The sequence below is a fragment of the Homalodisca vitripennis genome, chromosome 3 (genome assembly GCF_021130785.1).
Source record: "Homalodisca vitripennis isolate AUS2020 chromosome 3, UT_GWSS_2.1, whole genome shotgun sequence".
NCBI classification, from domain to species: domain Eukaryota; kingdom Metazoa; phylum Arthropoda; class Insecta; order Hemiptera; family Cicadellidae; genus Homalodisca; species Homalodisca vitripennis.
The window spans coordinates 31,209,731-31,235,024 of record NC_060209.1 but is presented as its reverse complement, the minus strand read 5'-3'; the positions used below and the strand labels follow the sequence as shown (position 1 = coordinate 31,235,024).

The window sequence follows — 25,294 nt, the reverse complement described above, 5'->3', positions numbered from 1 at the left end:
CCCTTTATACAAATTTAATTAATATATATATATATATATATATATAAAATATACAAATTAGAAACTCAAGTCAAAATCTGAGTTGGGAACTTGGATAAATTTGGATTGACTTCCAGCTTTCCAATGGTGAATTTATTTAAAATTCAGTGAAAAAAGTGCACAGTTAATGTTACTTTCTCAATATTCATTATCTATGCCTCCTTTACTTTATGACTTAAATGGCACTTTAATTTTTTTAGTTTTATTAGTACGGTAAATGCCCATGAAAGTTTCTTAAATTTTATGATTGATTCACAAAATAGTTATTGGATATGAATACTTACTTTTATATTAATTGATTAATTACTAAAATTTTATTGCAGTAATGTACGCCTTAAGTTAAAAATATAAAGGCTCTTTATCCATTCTTATTCATAGATTCTAGAGTCCCCCCACAACAATTACTTTTGTTGATTGGAGTAAATTCTTTAATCAATCTGGAGTAAATTTAATAGAAAGTATTACTTTTTACTGTACGAATATGAATAATTCCAGTTTTGTGTTGCTTCAGGAATAGAGGAAAGGTCAATCGGTTTTGTGTAACTTGAGGATAAGGTGGCAAGAGTTGATCGGTCGTTATATTGACCCTCACAGTAGCTGCAGTCCATCAGTGTTGTTTTTATTGTGTTTATGGGAATTCTCTGGAAAATAAGTTCCAGTGTTGTGTAGTTTGAGGAATAGTGGCAAGAGTCGATCGGTCGTTATAAAGACCTTCACAGTTGCTGCAATCCATCAGTGTTGTTTTTATTGTGTTTATGGGAATTCTCTGGAAAATAAGTTCCAGTGTTGTGTAGTTTGAGGAATAGTGGCAAGAGTCGATCGGTCGGTCGTTATAAAGACCTTCACAGTTGCTGCAGTTCATCAGTGTTGTTTATATTGTGTTTATGGGAATTCTCTGGAAAATAAGTTCCATTGTTGTGTAGTTTGAGGAATAGTGGCAAGAGTCGATCGGTCGTTATATTGACCCTCACAGTAGCTGCAGTCCATCAGTGTTGTTTTTATTGTGTTTATGGGAATTCTCTGGAAAATAAGTTCCAGTGTTGTGTAGTTTGAAGAATAGTGGCAAGAGTCGATCGGTCGTTATAATGACCATCACAGTTGCTTGCAGTCCATCATTGTTGTTTTTATTGTGTTTATGGGAATTCTCTGAAAAATAAGTTCCAGTGTTGTGTAGTTTGAGGAATAGTGGCAAGAATCGATCGGTCGTTATAATGACCTTCACAGTTGCTGCAATCCATCAGTGTTGTTTTTATTGTGTTTATGGGAATTCTCTGGAAAATAAGTTCCAGTGTTATGTACTGTAAGAGTCGATCGGTCGTTTTATTGACCCTCACAGTAGCTGCAATCCTTCAGTGCTGTTTTTATTGGTGTTTATGGGAATTCTCTGGAAAATAAGTTCCAGTTTTGTGTAGTTTGAGAAATAGTGGCAAGAGTCGATGGGTTGTTATATTGACCCACACTAGCTGCAGTCCACCAGTGTTGTGTTTTTATTGGTGTATGAAAATTGTCTGGAAAATAAGTTCAATTTTTGTGCACCTTGAGGAAAGTGAGAAAAGCCAATCAGTTGTTATATTGACCCACACAGTAGCTGTAGTTCATCGGTGTTGTGTTTTTCCATGACAACACTTGGCCAGAATGGGATATTTGCCAGCAGTCACTATACATCCTGGACTAGACACCAAGAATTGTTCATTTTCTCATGATTATAAAAAATATTTAGAGTTCATTTCAAACACTTTGACTCCTACTTATAAGGAAATTTCTAAACAGGTTATGAGTTATGGCAAATTCAGTCTTAAATAGGGAAATACCAATTTTTCTGTCTCTATTCCATGTATAGATAGTCTAACAGAGTTTTTACAGATATATTCATGTATGTGACGTTTACTTACACTAAGTGACTACTAAATATGCAAATGTTAAACAAACTACTTAAAGTATCATAACATTGTTTTGAGCAATTGAATACAAATTCACAACATACAATATGAACTAGTTTACCAATTTTGTTCATTCTTCTTAACACCTTCCATATAGAACTTCATTTTGTTTCTTAAAATTAGAATGTTATAGTGTAAAAGTCATACATTTCTTTTTCTCCTTAATAAATTAAACAAGAACTTTTAATTGCTATAAACTGATAAAACATGCATAAGGGTTTAATAAACAAATAAAAAATATACATATTTTTTATTATGTCGGCATTCTTTATTGATTGATCACATATTCGTATGAATCTATAAATTAAATTTGATCTAAAATAAGCTTTGTAATTAATTACAAATGGTTTGAAACTATAAAAACTTTTATGTATCTACAGTATCTATTACTAAATAAAATACTAAACTAAATAATAAATATAAACAAAAAGATTAGTTATGCCGTTAAATAAAACAACACAAAATCAATAAATTAAGTTAAAAGGAACAAAAAATTAGTTCACAGCCACACTGATCACTAACTACATAGCTACACAATACTGAGAAGTTAGGGTAAGCAACTTCAAACTCCCTCTTTTATTTGTAAAAATCTTTATATAATCTCAGTTGGCAACATTGCTGACTAGAGGTGTTTGGTATTATAAGAGATTTCAGCAACAAATAATTGTCTGTGAACTAAGAGAAAATCAGAAAAACTTGGGAGAAAAACCAAATCCAACAACTGTTAAAAATATTGCAAGGAGTCACTCAAAAAACCACTGTTTCCAGTAGCGAGGACAGAAAGGCCAATGTGAGTTCGCTTCCACTTACATGAAGAAGAGGAACTCAAAAGTAAGGTTATCAAAGCAAGGAACATACTAAAACAAATACAAAAAAACTTTGAACATTAAAATATCATTATATGTAAGTTTTCTGAAACTTTTCTCTCGTTTAGGCAAATAGAAACTAATATTTTTACTATTCAAAAGTGTTAGGGGTAGATAGATGAAACATTAAAAAGAATTAATTAATAATAAGGAAAAATTATTGTTACTAGCATTACTGACAAAAATGTAGTCTATGCTAAAAGTAAATTATTTTAATGAAGAGGAATGGGAAAGGTGATGAACCTAAATACCTAGGAATTGTGTAGACCTAAATAATAAATAATATGAAATTAAAAAAATTACAAAATATACAAACTATTTACAAAGTTATAAATAATTTAAATACCCTACAACGAAATGAGTAGAATATGTACATCATTTACACAGTCTTTGTCACCTAAAGAAAACACGTTAATAATTTTCCCAGATCAATCATTAGAAATAAATTAATACTTTTAATTAGTAATATTGTTTTGAAAAAATTTACTTGTACGATAACAAGTGCTCAATGTCTTCATATTTAATCATCCTTCTCACTACTATCTTGGTCCTCCTGATGGATACAAACTAGCTGATCATAACGACTACAACTCCCAGTATCTTGACTATTACGATCTTCACGTCGTCGTCTAGCAACGCTGGGTGTTTTGGGTCCGCTATCTACCATGATCTCATTCTCGCAAAGTGTAGCATCGTCGCTGTCGATGTCCTCCAGAGGTAGATTATCGTGTGAAGTGTCGGCATCACTGAGATCACTGTAAAAGTCAAGCGGATGTGGTACGGGACTTACATCAAGGTTCGGCTCCGAATTGGTGCATGCCCGGAAGTTCTTGAGGACATGGACTGCTGAGGACAGCGTGGTGAGGTAGTAGCCGCCCTCGCCCGACAGCAGCGAGGGATGCAACAGTCCCCACATGTACTCTGCCTCTATCTCCGCTGCGATCATGCCACTCTGCACCAGGACCCACACAAACAACGGTAGGAAGTCGTCTGCGCCCAGCATCATCCCTTTGCTTCCCGAACTGTTGGTCACCTTCACCTGCACGAGCCAACAAAATAAAGGACATTAGAACAATTCAATAATCATTAATTACTCAGTAATACATTTTTAAGAGTCTTAACAGATAACCATTTTATTAAGTACTAACATAATATTCCACTAGTTGTGAATCCTAAATATATTTCAATTTAAGAGGTTTTCATAACAGCAATTATGTATTAATTAAGGACATATGTGAGGGTGATGTTTAGGAGTGCAGGAGTAGGAAGTTGCCTTCAAATATTTTGGGAACAGAAGAGGACACAAAATGTTGGAATAAAATTAAACCATTACTTGAAAACTACTGTTTATATTTCCGAATTTACTTTGAAGAAAATTTAAGCATATAAATTTATTTGATTCTATTCTCACCAGTATTACTTTTGAGAGTGTATATTATTATTCTAGAGAAACGAGATCATGACTATTGATCACGTGTACAGATACTCCACATACTCAAAACTTATACAAGAATTGACACTAGTTCAGCACAAGGCTGAAGGGTATTCCTTGTCCTCAGATTCTATAGAAGAGATCCTACTCTCCTACCCACATGAAAAACTTAATCCCATCCATGATGAAAAAGACACCAATGAATGAGTTTAATGGAGGTGTTTACTCCCACACAGAATACTCACGGAATTGAAAATGGCAGAGATCGCAGTCAGCAGATTTTCCAGTTTCTCAAGTGGAGAGTCCACCTCTTGTAGTCGGTGCAGGTAGTGGCAAATAGTGGCCAGGGACTCTTCCGACGGTGGTATTATGTTTTTCTGTAAGAATATTTACAATTTAAAATAAATCAACTATTTTCTGAAAGTTTCGTATTTTAAATATTTTGTTTGAACTACACATTCATGTATTTGTCCCAGTTACAATAATATTATGGTTTTATTAGATTTTCGATCAGTTGAGAAATAAATCTATATCGTTTTGGATCTCTCAAAAAGCTAAAATTTACTAAAACTCAAACTTATAAAACAAATTAAATATTATTAATTAAAACTCTACTTTTAACCAAAGTCTGAATTATTTGTTTCCTATTTAATTAATGAACATGAACGTTTTTATTTAAAAATACAAAGGACAAGTCTTATTTCAAAATTGTTTTCTCTAATCAATTAAATTTCAGACAGTACAATTAAATAGGACAGTACAATATTAACTGTTCTCAAATACAAAATAACAGTCTTAGTATAGGGTTTTGTGTTAATGGAATTTCACTTGCACCATCATAACCCCAGGTTTAATACGAGTATACTTCTGTATTTATCTCTCTTTCTTTCAGTAAATAAGGATTTGGGGTTCTGTTGTGAATTCTTGGGGTGACCAACTCACCCTAATGCCCAGCTCGTGCAGAGGTTTGGTCCTGGCCAGAATGATGTTGTCCACCAGCAGTGATATCGCACCGTTGTTGCTATACTCCTCCACGAACAGGTAGTACAGGTGTTCTCGTAGTGGTCGCACCACCAGCTTGTGCATCACACCCTCGAGGATTGCATCCAGATTCAGAAACTCGTTTGCTTTCAACTGGAACATTGGGTCAAAATCAGTAACCACGCTCATAACAATAACAATAATTACTATAACAACATAACTGCCTCATTCAATTAAAGATGCTCCACACCTGAGGCGTTAAAGACTCGCCTAAAATGCTTCTTGGTGTCATAAGCATTCTTATAATGAGGTGAGTTTTTAGCATTCGGACTGGCAGACCGCCCAATTAGAAGACTGACTCCGCTGTACTAAGTGGGTTGCATTGGCGATGAATGAAAGAGGCGTAATTGTAAAATTGTATGTGTGAGTGTGTATTGTTGTATGAATGTCAGAAATTTAAAAAAACCCATGAAGTTTGCCCCACAATGTACATATTTGTCACTGCAATAAAAAGGATTTGATTTGATTTGACTTCATAACAATAATTAAAGGTTTACAAAATAGTTTTACACTGTTCAAAAATGTATTTTTAAGAAGAATGGGTGTATCAAAATATCTTGTTTTGTTATTGTTAAACATCTCTTCTAATAAAAATACTTTAAAAATCTATTTATAGGTACAATTTTGTAACTAAATTAAAAATATAATCTTAAATCTAAAGACAAAAATTGTTTATGAATTGATGCTTTAATTTTGAATTGTATTAAACAAATACTGTATATCAAGATTGCGAAATTAAACAACGTTTTTGTATGTAACAAACAATGTTAAGAGCACTTTTATTATCTAGAGGTACAAACAGAATCACATAATCTATACAAATAATTGATATGTTTGGAGGTATAACTGACCTTGCCACGCTCCCGTTCCACTTCCTTCTCGAACTCGCGCTCACCGTGCTTGACCAGGTAGTTCTTCATGCCGCTCATGAACTGGCGCATGTTGCGCATCACCACCTGGGGCCGCACCTCGCGGGACTCCTTGGTGCAGGCGATGAAGTTGTCGATGTTCTGCGCGAACGTGGTGCTCTTGTCCGCTGCCAGGTGCAGAGCGTACGCGCGTATCGAGGCTCCACTCCCGCCGGCTTCGCGAGTCCTCTGCAGGGCTTGCAGGCGAGGCGGTGCTGCAACAGACAACACGGTCAACACATTGTCCATTCTTACACATATCAGCTCACGTGTGCTTCTCCTTCCAACCGACGTGTCCGATCACGCGCGGTTCACGGGAGTCAACACACAGCTCTTATCTCATGCACTCACGTTCCTGACGTAACTAAAAAAGCATTTTCCAATCTTAATTTCAAATATCCTGAATTTTTATACACCTTCATAGTACGGTAGTTATTATTAAAAAGATCGAATATGATCGATAATGTATGCTTCTTTCTGTGTGAATAAGCTTCTGAAAAGCAGCATTCAGGTTCGATAAGTTGAATACAATGTCGAAACATTGTTATTTGTTTGATATGTTTATTACACAGTCTACGTTTTAAAACGATTCAAATTCAAGAAACTACATTTGGTGAATATGATACAGTTTAACATTATGCAAATGTAAAAATGTATGCTAATAACTGGCTAAAAACAAATAAATTGCATTGAACATATTTTTTGAAATATATTTTGTATATTTTAATACACACTGACAATGCAATAAATAAATAGTCTGTGAATGCTTTCATAGACTATTTTTCTTCAAGATTAAATTTACAGTATATTAAATTTAATTTTAACAGGGTAGTCGATTATGAAATGTATTTTAATAGCAATAAATTAATTACGTATCCATAAAATAAAAATACAATTGTAAGATAATTACACCGTGAAAATAATACTTTTTATAAGTGAGCTTTTAACGTCATCTAGACGTGTTGCATTTAAAACGGTTCAGGTAACAAAGTTCAAGGTGATCAGCATATCTTTACGATACTGGGGTTTAAACGTGACTGATTATTTGGGTGTGTTACTACAGATGAAACGAGCGATTTAGTGAAGTGGCCTTGGATATTGCTCTTTTATCAGCTCATAAACGTGTGGGAAAACGTGTTTGTAACAGGAAATAAGTACGTTTTAATTACGTTAATTATTCCATCATTAGCAAGGCCCTAGTAATGATATTACTTTTATACGTAATAACGTAAGAAATACGTTACTACAAATATGAACTCGTGACTTTACTCATTAAATTCAATACAAGCAGTGGACAACAATTGTAAGAGAAAATATCTACATTGGACAGTAAAAATATCCACAAAAACACTAACACTGTGTAAAAGTCTATTACAATATTGACCTATTTCCACAGCTAAGGTGTAAATTGTGTTGTAATAGTTTGTGGATACGTCACACGCTGCATAAAGTACTTTTATCATTCATTACCATATCAGCACACCCTTGAGCCAAACATGAGGATAACGCTACCTAAAATCCCCCAGTATTAATCCCTCAATGAGGTCACCACATCTTAAAAAACAATTAATTCTAGTAACTCAAAAACATTTTAGCGCGTTACGTTAGTACGAATTGTTATAATTCAATGTTGGAATTACGTCATGTATAGATTTAGTTATTTTATATTTATAAAATGTTTACATACTAATAGTCATCTTAAAAATAAGAGTTTGAATAACATTGTTAACATTAAGAAACTAGAAAGAAACAATAGTACTAAATGTTAATAAAACAACACTTTTCTAAATGGTTTTTTAACGAGGCGTTTCGAAACCAAGGGTTTCAGCATCAGGCGACTCCAAAAACAAATATTTACATTATTTGTACTCCAATTAATATTAAAATACCGTATATTGTAAATATGCAAATTCAAAAAAAACATTTAGTACTATTTTAAAAATGCTCCAATTGCTCCAAGAGTCTTCTAAAAACAAACAATTTAGTTTCAAATGTTAAAATTGTTGGATAAAACATTAGACCAATTGTTTAGTTCGTACTCTTGTTGATAACATTGACATAGAACATGGCATTCGGACAGATGTCCTCAAGAATCATTAGTGGATCTTGACAAGTTTCAATAAGTCTCTTAACTAATTCAATGCACAATGGAAACAACAAAGTCTTAAACTGAAAACTGAGTGCTCGGACTCCTTAGCATGAAACTCCACCTTTACATGGCACTCCAACTTCACATGGCACTCCACCTTCACAAAAGAACAGAATACCACTTACGTCGGAAGCAACAGGTGAACAGGCGGACGACCTTGCTGGATGCGTTGACCACCCATCTGGCGATCCTGCGGGTAACATGGACAGCCCTTGGTCCCATGATGTCGGTAGAATGTGACCGGGGGTTGTACACCCGTACACGGACTTGACAGCGTCGCCTTTGCGGCCAGGGTCGCGTTCGTTAACTAGTCAACACCGCGCTCAGACAGTGCAGCGTTCACGGTTCAACTTGGCTTTACCGAGTCGGGGTTGTCACCATGTCCCAAATATCCGTAACAATAGTAAGCGGCGTCAAAAATCCAAAAGTACTGTTTGTCACTGGATAGAAGCCTTCAATCATTGACGACGTTGAATGCAGACACAGGCGTGTCAACTACAACACAAGCACTCTGGCAGAGAGCTGAAGACGATCTGATATCGTCGCTCCCATCTCAGCTGATTTAGATGTGCAGTGCCCCACCACGGCGACACCGGCACCACGGGTACTGTTTACAAACAAACGTCCAAGTGACCGCTGCGTGGCCGCCGAGTCGGGACAAAGATCGGCGCAACCGTGTTTGTGTCGGGCAAACACTGGCATTGGGACACTGCCTTACGACACTTCATCACAATCCAAACACTGAATGAATGAATCACCTGGACCTACGTCGTACACAGTTACGACTAAAGTCCGACGAGAGTTGTACGAACGGGTGTCTAGGGTGTCTACCATTGAACAGCGTACACCACTCACAAACGTAGACATTAAGCCTCGACTACCGTGAGTTCAGTCCAATATATCCAATGTTAATTTAAAAATGTCGTCCTGATCTTCGAGTACGTACGATTTTTATACATTTTTACTACTTAGGGGCGTCCGGGGGCCATATGCTGCGCATGTTAAATTAGCCATTTTAAGGTACACATATCTCTAAAACCTTACGACGTAACCTACTATAATTTTTTTTACTTTGTTATGTATGTCTTTTAGAGTATTTATGGCACAGGAATTTCTGAAATAACTTTATTCAGGTATTTTAACAAATTTTTCTAAAATTTACTTTTTTTATTTGAAAATTGTGACTTTGCAACCATGTAGAATTGGTTTTAGGTTTTAAAACGAAATTTCCTGTGCTGTAAATAAAAACCATGAAATTTTTAACAAAACAAAACAAAAACTATACTTATATCTCGAGTAGTTTGGAAGATATGGGTACCGAAGTGTAAAAAAACAAGTTTTTCGGGAATTTCATTTTTTCTAGGCAATAACCTAAACAATAGTGACTTATGTATCTCAGTGCATTCCTGCTGCATAGGCTGGGTTATATGGATCCTCCTGCTGCTCATATATATCCTACAGACGTCTTTTAGCTGCCTCCCGCTTCTGGCGACACTTCTTTTCAATCTCTTCCACCGCCTTTTGCGCCTTACTTATGCGCATCCTGTCAAATCGCTTCATAACATCAACACAGTTTTTGCCTGGCATTATACCTACTTTCTTGAGTACTTCACATGTATCAATGTTTCCTTTGTTGAAACAGGCAATGGCTTCATAAACACCAAACTCAAGGGTCTTTTTCATAACTAAAGTCGATTTTGGAATACGCGACCACACCACACTGTTTAGCGACTCGCCCGGAATTTGGGTCTGTCCATGAAGACATTTCGCCAGCAGCGTGGAGTTAGCTAAGTCCTTGAAAATTTGTTTAACCTGTACCATTACTACAGGGGCAATGTGGAAGTGTCCATTGTGGTCATATAGGCTGCTTTCTTTTGGATAGCATGTTGGTATTTGCACCACGTATCAACAGTTTTCGGACACAAACTAAGCGCTGGTTCTTTATTTGTTGAAATGAGATGGAAATACTCCGCCCAAACAGCCCTCTTCATATTTTCCAGACTGTCAAAATTTCTTCTAATGGCCAGCCCATAGTATAATTAAATTTCATTTATAGCCTCAAGAGTCAAACTACCTTTCCCCCCAATAGTTTTATCATCAGGAAGTGAAAACAACACAAATCACAAAGCAAATAACACAGAAACTTTTTTATAACAGATGACAACAAATTAGAAAGAACCATATGACAGTAAAGAACAAACAGTGTTACCAACACAACAAGTATGTGTAGCTTATATTATTACAACTGTAGTATGTATAAACATACGTCCCTCGCCCTGACGCCCCTGCCAGCGAAAAACACAGTGCAGACCATTACAAATAAATTAATTACATAAGGTTGCACTCGTCCAAATTGTATGTATGATATGTCAAATTACTCGTAAGATTCCAAAGAATACAAAAATGTCAAAAAATAAAAATTGAAATTTTGGCCCAAAATGGACCCCGGACGCCCCTTACATCACTCGCTATCATGTGAATATATGATAACTTGAAGGAAACAGGATTTTTTCCCGGACTTTTACCATCTAGTGCTACTGATTTTTTTTATATCACTGAACGATGGTAAATGTCCGGAAAAATCCTGTTTCCTTCATAATCCTTCCATCGTCAAAACAAACTTTAAACAAAGAATATGATTACTTAAAAAAAAACACGAAGTTTATTAAACGCAATGAAATTCACAATTATGTAATTTTAACATCTACATTTTAATCACAAAATTCCCCTTTTATGTACATAAGCTTCAAAATCCGTTTTGTTTCGTCAAATTATGTTTTTCAGGTACGTCAGAAAAGACCGGGCGAAATTAACATTGTATATATGGGACTGATCTCACAATCGTCGAGGAGTATACTGCGTCATCTTAACGACAAAATGTCAAAAACAGATATACAACGAAATTTATATTTAACTTATTCATCTGATTCATTTACCTGTCAACTGTGTTACGAATCTTTGAAATTTGACCAAATTTGATACATGCCTATTCATGTTTAAAAACATAATTTCTCTAACTAACTTGTTTCACTTTTATTAGATGCTATTTTAGCTAATCAATAGGTTTTACTTTACAAACATTCAAATTTTATATTCTACAAAATGCCAACAAAAGTCGTTTATCAACCAGGTACTTACTGCATTTGCAGAATTGTAGTTTAAAAAGTAATCATAAAATATTTAATTTGGATTTTAATGAAAATTAAATTGAAACAATGAAATGAATTCACTGTGCGGAACGATTTAAAAAAGCCATTTATCTTATATACAAAGTATATGAGAATAAATACTTCGTAATCGATATAACGGTACTGAACTACTAGTGTAAATAAATAATAAATGTAAAAAAGGAGATTCTTTATCTTTATTTTTTTACAAAACCGTTGTGTAAGACACCATTGATGAGAACCAGTTAATGAGAACAATTAACTATTTTTTTTTATTCCCTCGAATGGCCTGATCTAAATTGAAAACAATGTGTACAAAGAATTTTGTCAACGAGATAACCGGGCACGTCTAAGTGTTTGGCCCCGAGATAACCCATTAATTGGCGTATAATGGAAGCAGTAATAATTAGAGGAAAGGTCGTGACCTGCGGTCACCAATAATGGACCGGGCCTGACCGTGTATAACTTGCCTCACACTGTTACGGACATTAAGGAACCTCAGGAGTACTTGTCCGGAGTACCTGTGGTTACCAATAAAGGGCCGGGCCCGACTGTGTATAATTTGTCTCACACTGTTACGGACATAAAGGAACCTCAGGAGTACTTGTCCGGAGTACCTGCGGTCACCAATAAAGGGCCGGGCCTGACTGTGTATAACTTGTCTCACACTGTTACGGACATTAAGGAACCTCAGGAGTACTTGTCCGGAGTACCTGTGGTTACCAATAAAGGGCCGGGCCTGACTGTTTATAACTTGTCTCACACTGTTACGGACATTAAGGAACCTCAGGAGTACTTGTCCGGAGTACCTGCGGTCACCAATAAAGGGCCGGGCCTGACTGTGTATAACTTGTCTCACACTGTTACGGACATTAAGGAACCTCAGGAGTACTTGTCCGGAGTACCTGCGGTCATCAATAAAGGGCCGGGCCTGACTGTGTATAACTTGTCTCACACTGTTACGTACATTAAGGAACCTCAGGAGTACTTGTCCGGAGTACCTGTGGTTACCAATAAAGGGCCGGGCCTGACTGTTTATAACTTGTCTCACACTGTTACGGACATTAAGGATCCTCAGGAGTACTTGTCCGGAGTACCTGCGGTCATCAATAAAGAGCCGGGGCTGACTGTGTATAACTTGCCTCACACTGTTACGGACATTAAGGAACGTCCGGAGTACTTGTCCGGAGTACCTGCAGTCACCACTACAAGGCCGGGCCTGACTGTGTATAACTGTTCTGTACATTGTCTAGGGCAGGACTAGACATGGTTTTGGCAGAGACCACTCGATTTCCAAACTCGCATTACCCGCATTACCGAGAACACACCCGTTACATGAGAATAGGCGAAAGTTTTAAAGCGCTGCTGTGCTCTGAAAGGATTACGATACAAGCGAATGACTTTACATACCTATCTCGATCCCAACTCGACCTTGACGTTCACACCGAGGTAACGACATTTCCCATAGGCAGATATCTGGGGAATGAAACATACCGAGTCCTACATCCTACCTTAATAAGATACAGTGACGACTGTCTTGGACATGGCACCCGGCAGAGTTTCATAACGCATAGACCGGTATTACGATGCTAATTACACGTGGAGTTGGCAAACAGTTGTCAATGCTACTGTAATATGTAATCTAGAGCAATGATTTTAGAACTTGTATCCTACAATAGATTTCTAGTTCCACTGGTTTAGTGTATGGGTTTAGATCAAGGATACATAATTTTACTACCCGAACTTCAAGTCAAATGTGAATTACTCAAGTTTGCATGTGAGGTTGTGGTACATTGTAATTAGGTTAGGTCAAGCTAACAAACCATTTTAACTGATTGATGAGCTGATTTCAATCTATGAATAATTAACATTCATCATTACGGTATGTTTCACACACCATTGTTATTGCCTTCAACGTCATTGAGTAAAGATCGTTTGAATTAGGAGTCCCACAAGGTGTTGACATTTCCAACTGCCATCGGATGAGTATTGCTTATACGTCAGCCAAATGATTCCATCAACTTTGGAAATGTATACAAAAATTTACCGTACTTCAAAATTTGGATGTTGTTATCTGCAATAGTAAAAATAGCGGCTAAAACAATGCATGGGTTTCAACGGCAGTAAAAACCAACTAAAATAACACAAAAGATTTAACAGTTATTGTTATTTTCGTGTTATGGAACACTATCGAACAGAAACAATGATTATTTAAATCTCAACAGAATGAAACGTCATTATATTGCTGCCTTTCAAATAGCAATTGGTTTTTGCAACCGCCATTTTGTATCTACTGGAGATATCAGTGTAACAATTTTAATGTGAGCTATTGAATATGGTTCCAAAGTTTATACAAAATTGCTTTTTAAACTGGCTGTAGCGTACTCAACAAGTGGCTGGTCAAAAATGTAAACACCTTAGCGAGACACAGGATGTTCCAATGAACCTCGTACGTTATAGTCTCCCGACTTCTGCAAAGCAGACGTTGGTTCTCGTAGGCTATGTGGGCTATGATAAAATGGGTTTGTAAATATCTTTTCAATGAAAATGTCTTATGAACCCACGTTGGAGATTGTCCATACCCATTTAACACGTCACTCATTCAGTACTCTTATTGAATCTCCAGTAAATTAAATTCAGGTATTGGCTACTTCAGAAATAACACAATCACGGTTTAAAGTTTAACACTTATACACGTAAAAATATTTATAATATACAGTATATTAGTCTTTATGCGAAAATTATGACGAACAACGACATTCTGAAAGTACTGGAGCTGTTTAGAAAAATGTTTAGATATGCAAATTTTAATTACTTTGAAAACGAAATTCAGATAAAATACGCTACTTCTCAATTACCTTACTCGACGGAAATTCTTTAATTCCTTACAGGGCCGCTCCATATTGGGGGGGGGGGCAATCCTGATAAAATTAGATTAAACATTCTGAACATTGAATAGTATGAAATAGATGTTATAATTTCATACATCGCGTTTATACGACGAAACGGACTCAAATAAAGCATTTTGGCAAATAATTATGTGCCAAAAATGGAAATCCCGACAAATAATTTGGTGGAAGTAGGAGTGTGTTTAATTGAATTAACTAAACGATCTTGTAAAGAAATTTCTTTCGTAGTGAATCAATTTCTGTGTTCTTTACTCAAAATTTGTTTCAATAGAACTTTTGGGAAGTGGCGAATATAAATTGGTAAGTACTATTTAAATAACCATTATGGTACTCAGAGTTAAATTAAAATGAAAAAATAATATAAATATATATATATATATATATATACAATGATAGATGACGCTGAAGTCATTTTATTAGGTGAATCATGGAACAGTTATCAGTCATGTACCGTTCCGGTGTCTGTAAATAGACGCGCGGTTGTTATCAGCAGTGGGAGAGGCATTCCACGCGTTCCTGCGGCAGGTCACGGGCCGCGATGCGCCGGAACTTTTCCACCGCACGTTGCTGCCCCCAGGGCGTGTTCCTTCCCTAGCACATGGGTCGAGCGAGGGGAGGTCGCCGATAGCCTGTGTCAATGTTGTCACCGTGCCAGAGTTGTGGGAGTGTATGTATGTATACAACTACTGTATGTGTCACCACTACGTAGTAGGCACAAAGTTCAAGGTCACGGTCACACGGTATGTTACTCCGTCGCAGTTTAGGTTGAGAGGGTCAATTGGTTCAAAGCTCACGAAAAACATTAACAAGTGTGGCATCCGTTCAATGTAAGGAAAAGTATGACATTTTGGATTCCATCGATTGGGGGAATTTTCTATTAGAATCAATTATAATTATATTCGGCACCGAATAAAATTATTTAAAATTATCACAAGTCTTCAGAGTTTATAAAACAGATAACTGTATTTTCGCGGATTCTTTTTTCTAATTTATCACGTCAAATTCGAAAAAACAGATAACGCATAAAATTAATTATTCAAGAACACAAGGAAAAATTAATGTTGCTGCTAAACTCGTCTGAAACAAATTTATCCCATTCATCACGTCCCTCATCAATCAGACGAGATAGAGCTGGCTTAGTGTGCGAATAACACACTGTCACTTCCTCCTAGTTTTCCTTGCCGATCGGCTTATACATGGATTGAATATTCTTCCCCGGAAATTGTTTTTAATATTGACGAGGTTTATGCTAATTTTCTACAAATTTTTGAAGTGTTGAAAAATTGTATTTTTACAATAATAATGACTTCAAAACTATTCAATTTATTAAAGTTAGTGATTTTGGAGAAAACAACTTTTTAAATTTACTTGTGACATATAGCCTATAAGTAAGTACCATACAAGAAACCAAACATGTTTCTCTTCAATTCAATACAATTTGCATTAAATATAAAATACTTGTTCATGTTAATATTTACCCAAAAATAATTAAATATTTACCAAAAAACAACAAAGAATGATTTGAAAAGATTACTGGATTTTGGACATTTGACATTATGTATTACAATAGAAACTCTTTTCTTCGTATTTCTATTGTAGGGGAAAATGTATTACTGGGCATAATTTAAAACTTATTTCTTTGTTTAGTTTATTTTAACATAGAATCCTGACAACACTAATATATTAGTAGCAGTTTATTTTTTATGATTCCATTGCCACATTTTATATGTTGTTTAAGGAAATAAAAAGTACCTTGTCTGGCCTCTCTTGTCTCAATTCTGTCCTTTACACAAAAACAAGTTAAATAAAGCTGTTCTAATAAGACAATTGCCTTTTCTGTAGGCTATTTCAAAATAAAAAATAAAATGGAATTGAAAAAATTATTACTGTAAGTTTTGCTTGGACTTCAAATAAATATACAATTATCATACTGTCTTTCTTTTTTAAAAACTAACTACAAAATTGTTCATTTCTTTTATTTTTCACACAGATGTGTATATTTTGCATAAACACAATAGAAATTCCAATAACTTGTTTTTTTTTTTTTTTTTTTAAGAAGGAAGCATTTGTCACAAATGCCTCACTTTAGCACATTCCCACACTGCCATTGCGACTCAAAGCAATTATAAACCATTCCAAAACTTTGGCACATTCGATATTTTTAGATGGAGGCATATTTTTATCCTGTTAACACTAAATTTAACTACCAGTATATCTTTACAAAAGACTCTATAATATTACCTTAGTGTTTTATAGAGATAAGCAATTTTGATTTAGCCTTAAAGAGTTTATCAGGTTCCATTTTAAAAACCTTTATTAATTTATTACCACTGCCAATAGACCTTTGAAAATTATGATTCAGTTTTACACAAATAGTATTTATTTGAATACCTAGAGTTAAATTTTAATTAATTTTAATTTATGTGAGTCTCAGTATTAAAAATGACTCTACAAAATATAACAATCTTTTGGGATGTTTATTTCTTAATCACTCACACTAACATACTACAGACTTGCTCCTAAATAAAATTTCACAAATACATTCAAACAAATTTGATATTTAGTATGTTTTTAAGTAGTACATTTAACTTTAAGACTGAAACAAGAATAATGAATGGCACAATGCACACGTCTGTTTATACAATTAGTCATCAATAGTAAAAGTGAATCTATGAAATTAATTAAATTGGGTGAACACTACAAGAAGTAGGATTAGTAATCTGATAAAACATGTAAACATCTGATCTGAACCAGCTATAACAGGTACTAATTTAGTATTAATTAATTAATGAAACCACGTGTATGATGTCATTTAAGTTATTTGTATTAATTTATTAAATATTTGATTGAGTGGTGTGATCATATATCTAACTAAGCCTCGAGAATGAGATAACAGTGATAAGTAACATTTTGCGTACGTAAATGTTACGCAGTATATGACGTCAATCTAATACAAACCACATATCTGACCAATCGTGATAGTCATATATTAGAATAACTGAGAGTGTATCAGTAAAAGATAATAAAATTTATATGGATGACTAGGAGAACAGTTATAGCTAAATATTATAGCCTCGTCAGTACCAATTTATAGAGATTTAACGCAAAATTAATTTAATTGGATTGTTACAGTACAGTATACCATGACGGTTTATTGCTGAATGTAGTGGATGTTCTTACAATGAGATAAAGTGTATAGTGTACAGTATACATAACTATACTGTAGAACATCCTTAAAGCTTAAGCTCTTCGTAATATTAACCCATTCTGAAAACGTCCAGATCCTTCTGTTTCTCTTCTCTCCACTCCCAGTTCTTTACAATTTGTGGCTTACAAAAGAAGTTTGACCGAAGCTGTACATTTAAAAATTATTTATAGAATATTGTACCAATATAAAATTGTCACTAGAATTTGAAAAAGCACAATAAACGACTGTTGAGGAATAAATTTGTTCCCTTCTCCTCTAAAAGAATAATAAATTAATTTAAATTCAATAAGTATTAAAAAAAAATTCGTAATGCTGAAATCTCCATGACAAGCAAGTAAATGAACATAAGAAATTGAATATCTTTGGACAGATCGCGTATTTTAGTAAACAAAGAATATCTAGTATGAAATATACTAATAACATACTCTTTGCTCTTACTCTGGACAAGGACTATAATACTGGGTGAGTTTCCAGCCAAGCAAGTGCTCCAAACTTGGGAAGGATTGCTTGGTCCTAAAGTACAATGTATGTAGCGTGTAGGGCATTTATAACTGAACATTTTCTCTGAAATGACAAGGACGTACAGGAATGTCATATCTTTTTGTTGTAGCCTAGCATAGCATTATTTTGTTGTAGCCTAGCATAGCATTATTTTGTTGTAGCCTAGCATAGCATTATTTTGCATAACCCCTGCATGTCTAATTAGTATTAATGGACTTTATGTATTTGGTGTTTTGTTCTGTTATAAATGGAATAAACTCATGTAATTTTATTTTAATGATTATAACAAAATTAAAATATTTCTCAAGACAACAGTTATCTGCATATTCAGCATGCCCAACAAGCTGTTGTAAAGACTGCAGGACTACACAGGTGCTCATATTAACAGATGCCAACACACTGATTAAGAGACTGCAGCACAGCAGAGGTGCTCATATTAACAGATGCCAACACACTGATTAAGAGACTGCAGCACAGCAGAGGTGCTCATATTAACAGATGCCAACACACTGATTAAGAGACTGCAGCACAGCAGAGGTGCTCATATTAACATATACCAACACACTGATTAAGAGACTGCAGCACAGCAGAGGTGCTCATATTAACATATACCAACACACTGATTAAGAGACTGCAGCACAACAGAGGTGCTCATATTAACAGATGCCAACACACTGATTAAGAGACTGCAGCACAGCAGAGGTGCTCATATTAACAGATGCCAACACACTGATTAAGAGACTGCAGCACAACAGAGTTGCTCATATTAACAGATGCCAACACACTGATTAAGAGACTGCAGCACAACAGAGGTGCTCGTATTAACAGATGCCAACACACTGATTAAGAGACTGCAGCACAATACAGGTGCTCGTATTAAAAGATACCAACAAGCTGATTAAGAGACTGCAGCACAGCAGAGGTGCTCATATTAACAGATGCCAACACACTGATTAAGAGACTGCAGCACAACAGAGGTGCTCATATTAAAAGATGCCAACACACTGATTAAGAGACTGCAGCACAACAGAGGTGCTCATATTAACATATACCAACACACTGATTAAGAGACTGTAGCAAAGCAGAGGTGCTCATATTAACAGATGCCAACACACTGATTAAGAGACTGCAGCACAGCAGAGGTGCTCATATTAACAGATGCCAACACACTGATTAAGAGACTGCAGCACAGCAGAGGTGCTCATATTAACAGATGCCAACACACTGATTAAGAGACTGCAGCACAACAGAGGTGCTCGTATTAACAGATGCCAACACACTGATTAAGAGACTGCAGCACAATACAGGTGCTCGTATTAAAAGATACCAACAAGCTGATTAAGAGACTGCAGCACAGCAGAGGTGCTCGTATTAACAGATGCCAACACACTGATTAAGAGACTGCAGCACAATAGAGGTGCTTATATTAACAGATACCAACAAGCTGATTCAGAGACAGCAGCACAATAGAGGTGCTTATATTAACAGATACCAACAAGCTGATTCAGAGACAGCTACACATCAGAGGTGCTCATATTAACAGATACCAACAAGCTGATTAAGAGACTGTAGCACAACACAGGTGCCCTTAGTAACCATAAAATACCATTGTAATCCTAATTAACTATCAATTTAAGTAAGAAAATAGAAAAAGTACAAAGTTTACAGCTTTTACGTCTACTTTTCCTTGATGTATACGTGTTACAGGAAAAAATAATGCGTATGAGCCAAAAGAGCCTTGAAGCACACACAATGGATAGAGGGCTGTGATATTGCCTGTCATTCAGTGATATGACCATAGCATGCCTCTGCCCCCATCTACACAGCACTGGACTTTGTTCCCATGTGACCACTCGTACTTGCATTCTTTATTTTTTACTAAGAGACTTAGATCTCACATGCTCACTAGTGTTCAACAGATTATATTCTACACTTCTTGAGTACACAAGCCACAGAATCCATGTAGAGTCTCACAGACGAATGACCTGATATTGGAGTCACCACTCTCACAATCAGTCCTATCCTTTTTCCTTATATTTTTCTTATTTATGTTGCAGGAAATGTAATGAAAAATTTGTTGTGGATCAGTGAATTTAGAACAATGTTCATGAACTTTAATGTGTCACATATTTTTAATGTTGTAAAACACTTCTCATAGATGTTCTTGTAACTAAACTGTTATGTATCCATTCACCACTTATAATTGATTAATAAGTAGAATTTATTGTATTGCTTTCTTTTGCTTTAAATCAAACACTAACCAACGATAATTAACACAAAGAATCTATCATAGGGAGCATGATTTATTCAGAGTTACATATTTAAAGCACATTTATAATATTCTGATAAATATAATATAACATATATACAAAATAAATGTATTAATTTATGTGTGTGTTATAAATTTATATATATATATATATATATATATATATATATATATATATATATATACATACACACATAATTCATAATATTTCTGATAGCATTTTGACTATTGCTGTTATCAGCATAGTTAAATGGATAGATATAAATAACCTGAGTAAATATTACCCTTTGTTTAGTAATAAAATTTTGAGACTGAATCATTTTTCCAAGGATTGTCAAAAAACCATGTGTTACTGAAATAAATGCACAAAATAAAGTATTTGAATTCACACAACTCATTAGTGTTGTTTCTTGGATATTGTTTTAAATGCCTAGTGTAGTAGTAATTTAGTATGCAGAGAATGCTAAGAACATGGGTAATTGCCAAGAACCATGTAAATGGAATAACTGAAAATGACGCACAAGTTGAATTATGTTTATTTATACTATAGTCAAACTGCACATCTGCTTCTAAAATTCACATTCTTTATTTTAAAAGAAGCATTTATATGAACACAAAAAGAAGATCAAGGATACATATGTTTATATATTAGGGGGGTGGGTGGCTGAAAAGCCTGGAAACTTAACTTATTTTAACTCCTCTTTCTGATGTTAAGATGGCAAATAATGTGAACAACACTTTCACTGGCCCTCGACTTTCAACTTAAGTACAGCTGCTTTGTCTTTTGCACTCCAGCAACCCAACAAAGCTGCTTGATCAATTTGCACGAAAAATTACCTCACTGTAGGGCAAGTACTATCCCCTTTAACCCTTTCAGTGCCAGACATATTTTTTGGAATGTCAGTCAATAATGCCAAAGGTATTTTTGCAGGTGTTATCCAAAAGTTCCATGCTCTTTTTAGCAATTTGGATATGGTTACTATAAAATGTCATAATTTTGTTATTTATTTGCAAATTTTTATAATTTTGTTTTTTTTTTGTAAAAGAATGTGTATATTAACACTAAATATACCCAGAAACTACTTATACTACCAGAAACACAAGAAATGACAACAATAAAATCTAAAAAATCTTTTTTAATTTTTACTTTGACACTCAATAATCATCCAAAACAATTCTCACACGCAATAGAGTCAATCACACCAAAAGATCACTTTATTTTTAAACATATCCACTAATTTTTATAAAACGATCACCCAAAATAAAAATATTATAACATTTTTTAAATGCTGCTCACTTTTTTTATGAGCAACTAAAATACATATCTTGATTAGCAAATGTCCATTTCCTTTACTGATTTTACTACTTTTCTTATGAGTGATAGTTAAAATAATAATTATATAACACTGTAGGATAGAACAAAAAAGAATAGGCCTAACATGATTTTGGTTATTTACAAATATTTAAATATTTGCATGACAAAAGAAATATCAGTTACAAAGTTGAGATTTAGGTACTCTCTCTCCACTACTCATCTAAGAGTATTTTCATTCAATGGGGACCTTGAAACATTCATAATACGTCACTACACGCCTAAATTACACACACATTATTTGGCTATATTATTATTATAAACATAACCACAACATTCCTAACACCGAAACATTGGACTGACAACTATGAAAACCAAGCGTCTTGGCTACGACATCATTGACGACGGGCCAACAACTTGATCGTAAACTTTCGTCATTGTTACTGATTCATCAGCTGTGTTTGTGCATCATATAACATGCTTAACAGAAAGTATGTTTATTTTTCATACGAATTGAAATGTGTAAAAATATAAGGTATTATATTTCGAACATATTTCCTAAAAAAGTCTGGTTAAAACTGGCGGCAATTTAAGCTTGTTTTTAAAATGTCCTGTTACCCGGACTTTGGCACTGAAAAGGGTTAAAAATTAAATTAGCTGGCCCCATGTCTATAAACCTACCAGATTCTAGCGCCCTAAAATGATCCCCAAGCATGTATGACTCATCCTCACCACACCTTGATCGTTACACTTGGACACCTCACATCGATAACTTGTGCAAAATAGTTTCCTCTGGTCTATATGCTATGAAAAGACTTAAACAAATAGCTGACATTAAAACTGCAAAAACAGCATATTTTGGACTGTGTGAATTACATATTAGATATGGCCTTATTATTTGGGGTGGAACTTCACTTAGCAAACATGGAACGAGTTATAAGGGTACTTGCATATTTAAAACCTCTAGAGACTTGCTGTGCATCTTTTAAGGAACTAGGAATCATAACAGTGGTCAACCTCTACATTCAAGAGGTAATCACTTATGCTGACAATAAAAATCCACCACACAACAACATTCACAACTATCACACCAGACATGCTTCATCCTATGCTACACCTCAACAACGCCTCACTCACTCTGGCTCATTGGCTGCAGACTACATAATCATCTCCTACAACAACTGAGAAGAATTAGAGGACAAGAACTTAAGAGAGCTCAGCAAATGATTGACAGAAGGACCCTACAACAGCCTAGCTGAGTTCTACAATGAAAACTGATTTCAATGTATATCAAGATAACCTATTTTATTATACCATGTAACTTTCTGAAGTTAACAGCATTGTAATTTTACATTCTGTAAACTGTTTGACCCCTTTGTATTTCTCTATGACATGACTAATAAAGAAATTGATTGATTGGTTTATCAGTGACTTCGTCCGCTTTAGCCATTACGATTAATGCATAATAAAAACCAAAATAAAAACAAAAATTATTAATTGGTGAGCAAACTTCTTTGTGGACATTACTTACTCCGTTATAAAATTACAAACATATATCAAACATCTTTTATTGTACTTTAATTTACTTTACAATTTTGCATTACTTTTATAAGGTAAAGTGAGACAGTGAATTTTATGTTAGTCAGCAGATATGACTTACCGTCCAGTACAGTACAGTGATGCCTAACATTATGGGGAAATTGAGACCAATTATTGTCTCTAAGTCCGAAACTGTTATGTAAGTTAACACATTGAGGGATAAAAACAGATATACGCTAAGTACTCTACAAAATTCTGGAGAGGGAGAGAGAGAGAGAGATGGTGAGACAGCTGAGAGATAGGGAGTTTTTGGGCTCTTCGGAGCTTATATACTCCGGATGGCACCGCCTAGGGCCTGAAGCCCCCACCATAGATTTCCATGTTTTCTTTTGGTTAGTATTGTTGGCTACCAAGGACTTTGTGGGTCAAACCCAAGTTCCTGCTCATCCTCGTGGTCGCCATGTGGTTGACTTAAAACAGTTATTTGTTTACCACATGTGGTTAACCTATATCTTTTTTAATATGTAAATCTAATTTGAAATCGTGTCTGCTTTAGGAAACTAATAATCCTTTGCTGCGAAATATACAAAGGCTAGTATGTCATTGTCTTAATAAATTCGGCAAAATGGTACATTAACCTACTCCAAACTGTTTAAGCTATGTCATTTACAAGGTTTGGAAAATGCTTACGTTAATTCCTCACCAAGTCCAGGTAACTGACTAGCTTGGCTATATACAACACATGTAACCATTTGCGGTCACAGGACGAAACGAAACCACTGATTGTTTGTTTTAGATACAAAACTAAACAATTGTCTAATCAAAAGATAATAGTCCTCATTGATATTGATATATATAAGAACCAAAATATTACAAAATATTTGTTTACTTTAAACAGCTTTAAAATCCGTTTTATAAATTAGTGTATTAATTAGTATTACCGTATTGTTGCCTTTCAGATATTTTTGGGATATAATACAAGGGACGTTTTTAAAGGAAAGGCAGTTTCTCTTTATAGTCTTGTAGTTGGCGTAATTGAAGAATGTTCAGATTGACCATCCACGTTCTCAGAAGAGAATTGGTGACGGCACGAAAATTCATGAGAACGTGTAATTCACAATAATCAATCTTTTCATAGAATTTCCAATTTATTCTTATCCATGGATTAGCAACACACTTCCTCTCCTGTGAAAGTCAAGCCCAAAACAAACGCTGTCACCGCAAAGGATCATGCCAATTTTTTTTGGATAGGCATGGTGTTTTGCTGGTGGAGTTCATGCCAGAAGAAACAACAGTCAATGCCTTTATAAGCAAGCTCCGCCAACAAATGAAAAGGCACCATGTTACTGACTGAATTTCACAGGCAGTGGCACATTCAATAATCTTAAACATGTTAAGTAAGCACAGTGATACTTATAGATTAGCTACAGAACTGCGACTGGCACTACTAATAACATTATTACTGTTATCTTTTTAAGTAAGTAAAGTAAAGTAAAATTAAACCCTACCAAAACATAATAATAAGAGCACTTACAGAGTAGTGGGTCGAGTCGTTCTTTGAAACTCTTGGTGCGGGTAACTGTGGGTGTCTGGGCAGGAGCTGGAGCGGGGGCGGGGGTGGTGGACTTGTGCTCTACTTCACTCTCCCGATCTCTGCCCCTCAACAGGTGCTCCCACCGTGAGCTGTCCCACGGCTCCGAGAACACCGTCTGGAACACAAACAATCCCTTCTAGAGGCTAAGTGTATGAAGATGAGTATCTCAAACAGTGTTGCATTTACAGATCTTGAGGCATAGGCCAAGATTTTTGTGCAACCCATCTCCCCTTTGTGATATGTGAATTTAAAATTATAATTATCAAAATATATAATTTACTTCTGATGACAGGTTATTAGATTACCTTAAAATGACTTATATAATAAAAACACAATTTTGTTAAAGCTCTTTGAAACATAATTTCAACCTAAAATATAAATATATAGCTCCTATATATTTATAGAGATTATATTGCTAGC

At 35.1% G+C, this 25,294-nt stretch overlaps 1 protein-coding gene across 2 annotated transcripts in view; it reads right to left on the bottom strand.

The window, feature by feature from the left end:
* The window catches only part of LOC124356757 (protein sprint), a 77,589-nt gene that overhangs the window by 5,777 nt on the left and 46,518 nt on the right, over positions 1-25,294 (bottom strand). For both annotated transcript variants that reach the window (XM_046807942.1, XM_046807943.1), the window contains 5 exons: positions 24,815-24,989; positions 6,170-6,441; positions 5,220-5,411; positions 4,523-4,654; positions 3,636-3,884 (listed from right to left, as the gene is read on the bottom strand). In XM_046807942.1, the coding sequence (XP_046663898.1) occupies positions 3,636-3,884; positions 4,523-4,654; positions 5,220-5,411; positions 6,170-6,441; positions 24,815-24,989 (1,020 nt within the window). The remainder of the gene's footprint in view (positions 1-3,635; positions 3,885-4,522; positions 4,655-5,219; positions 5,412-6,169; positions 6,442-24,814; positions 24,990-25,294) is intronic.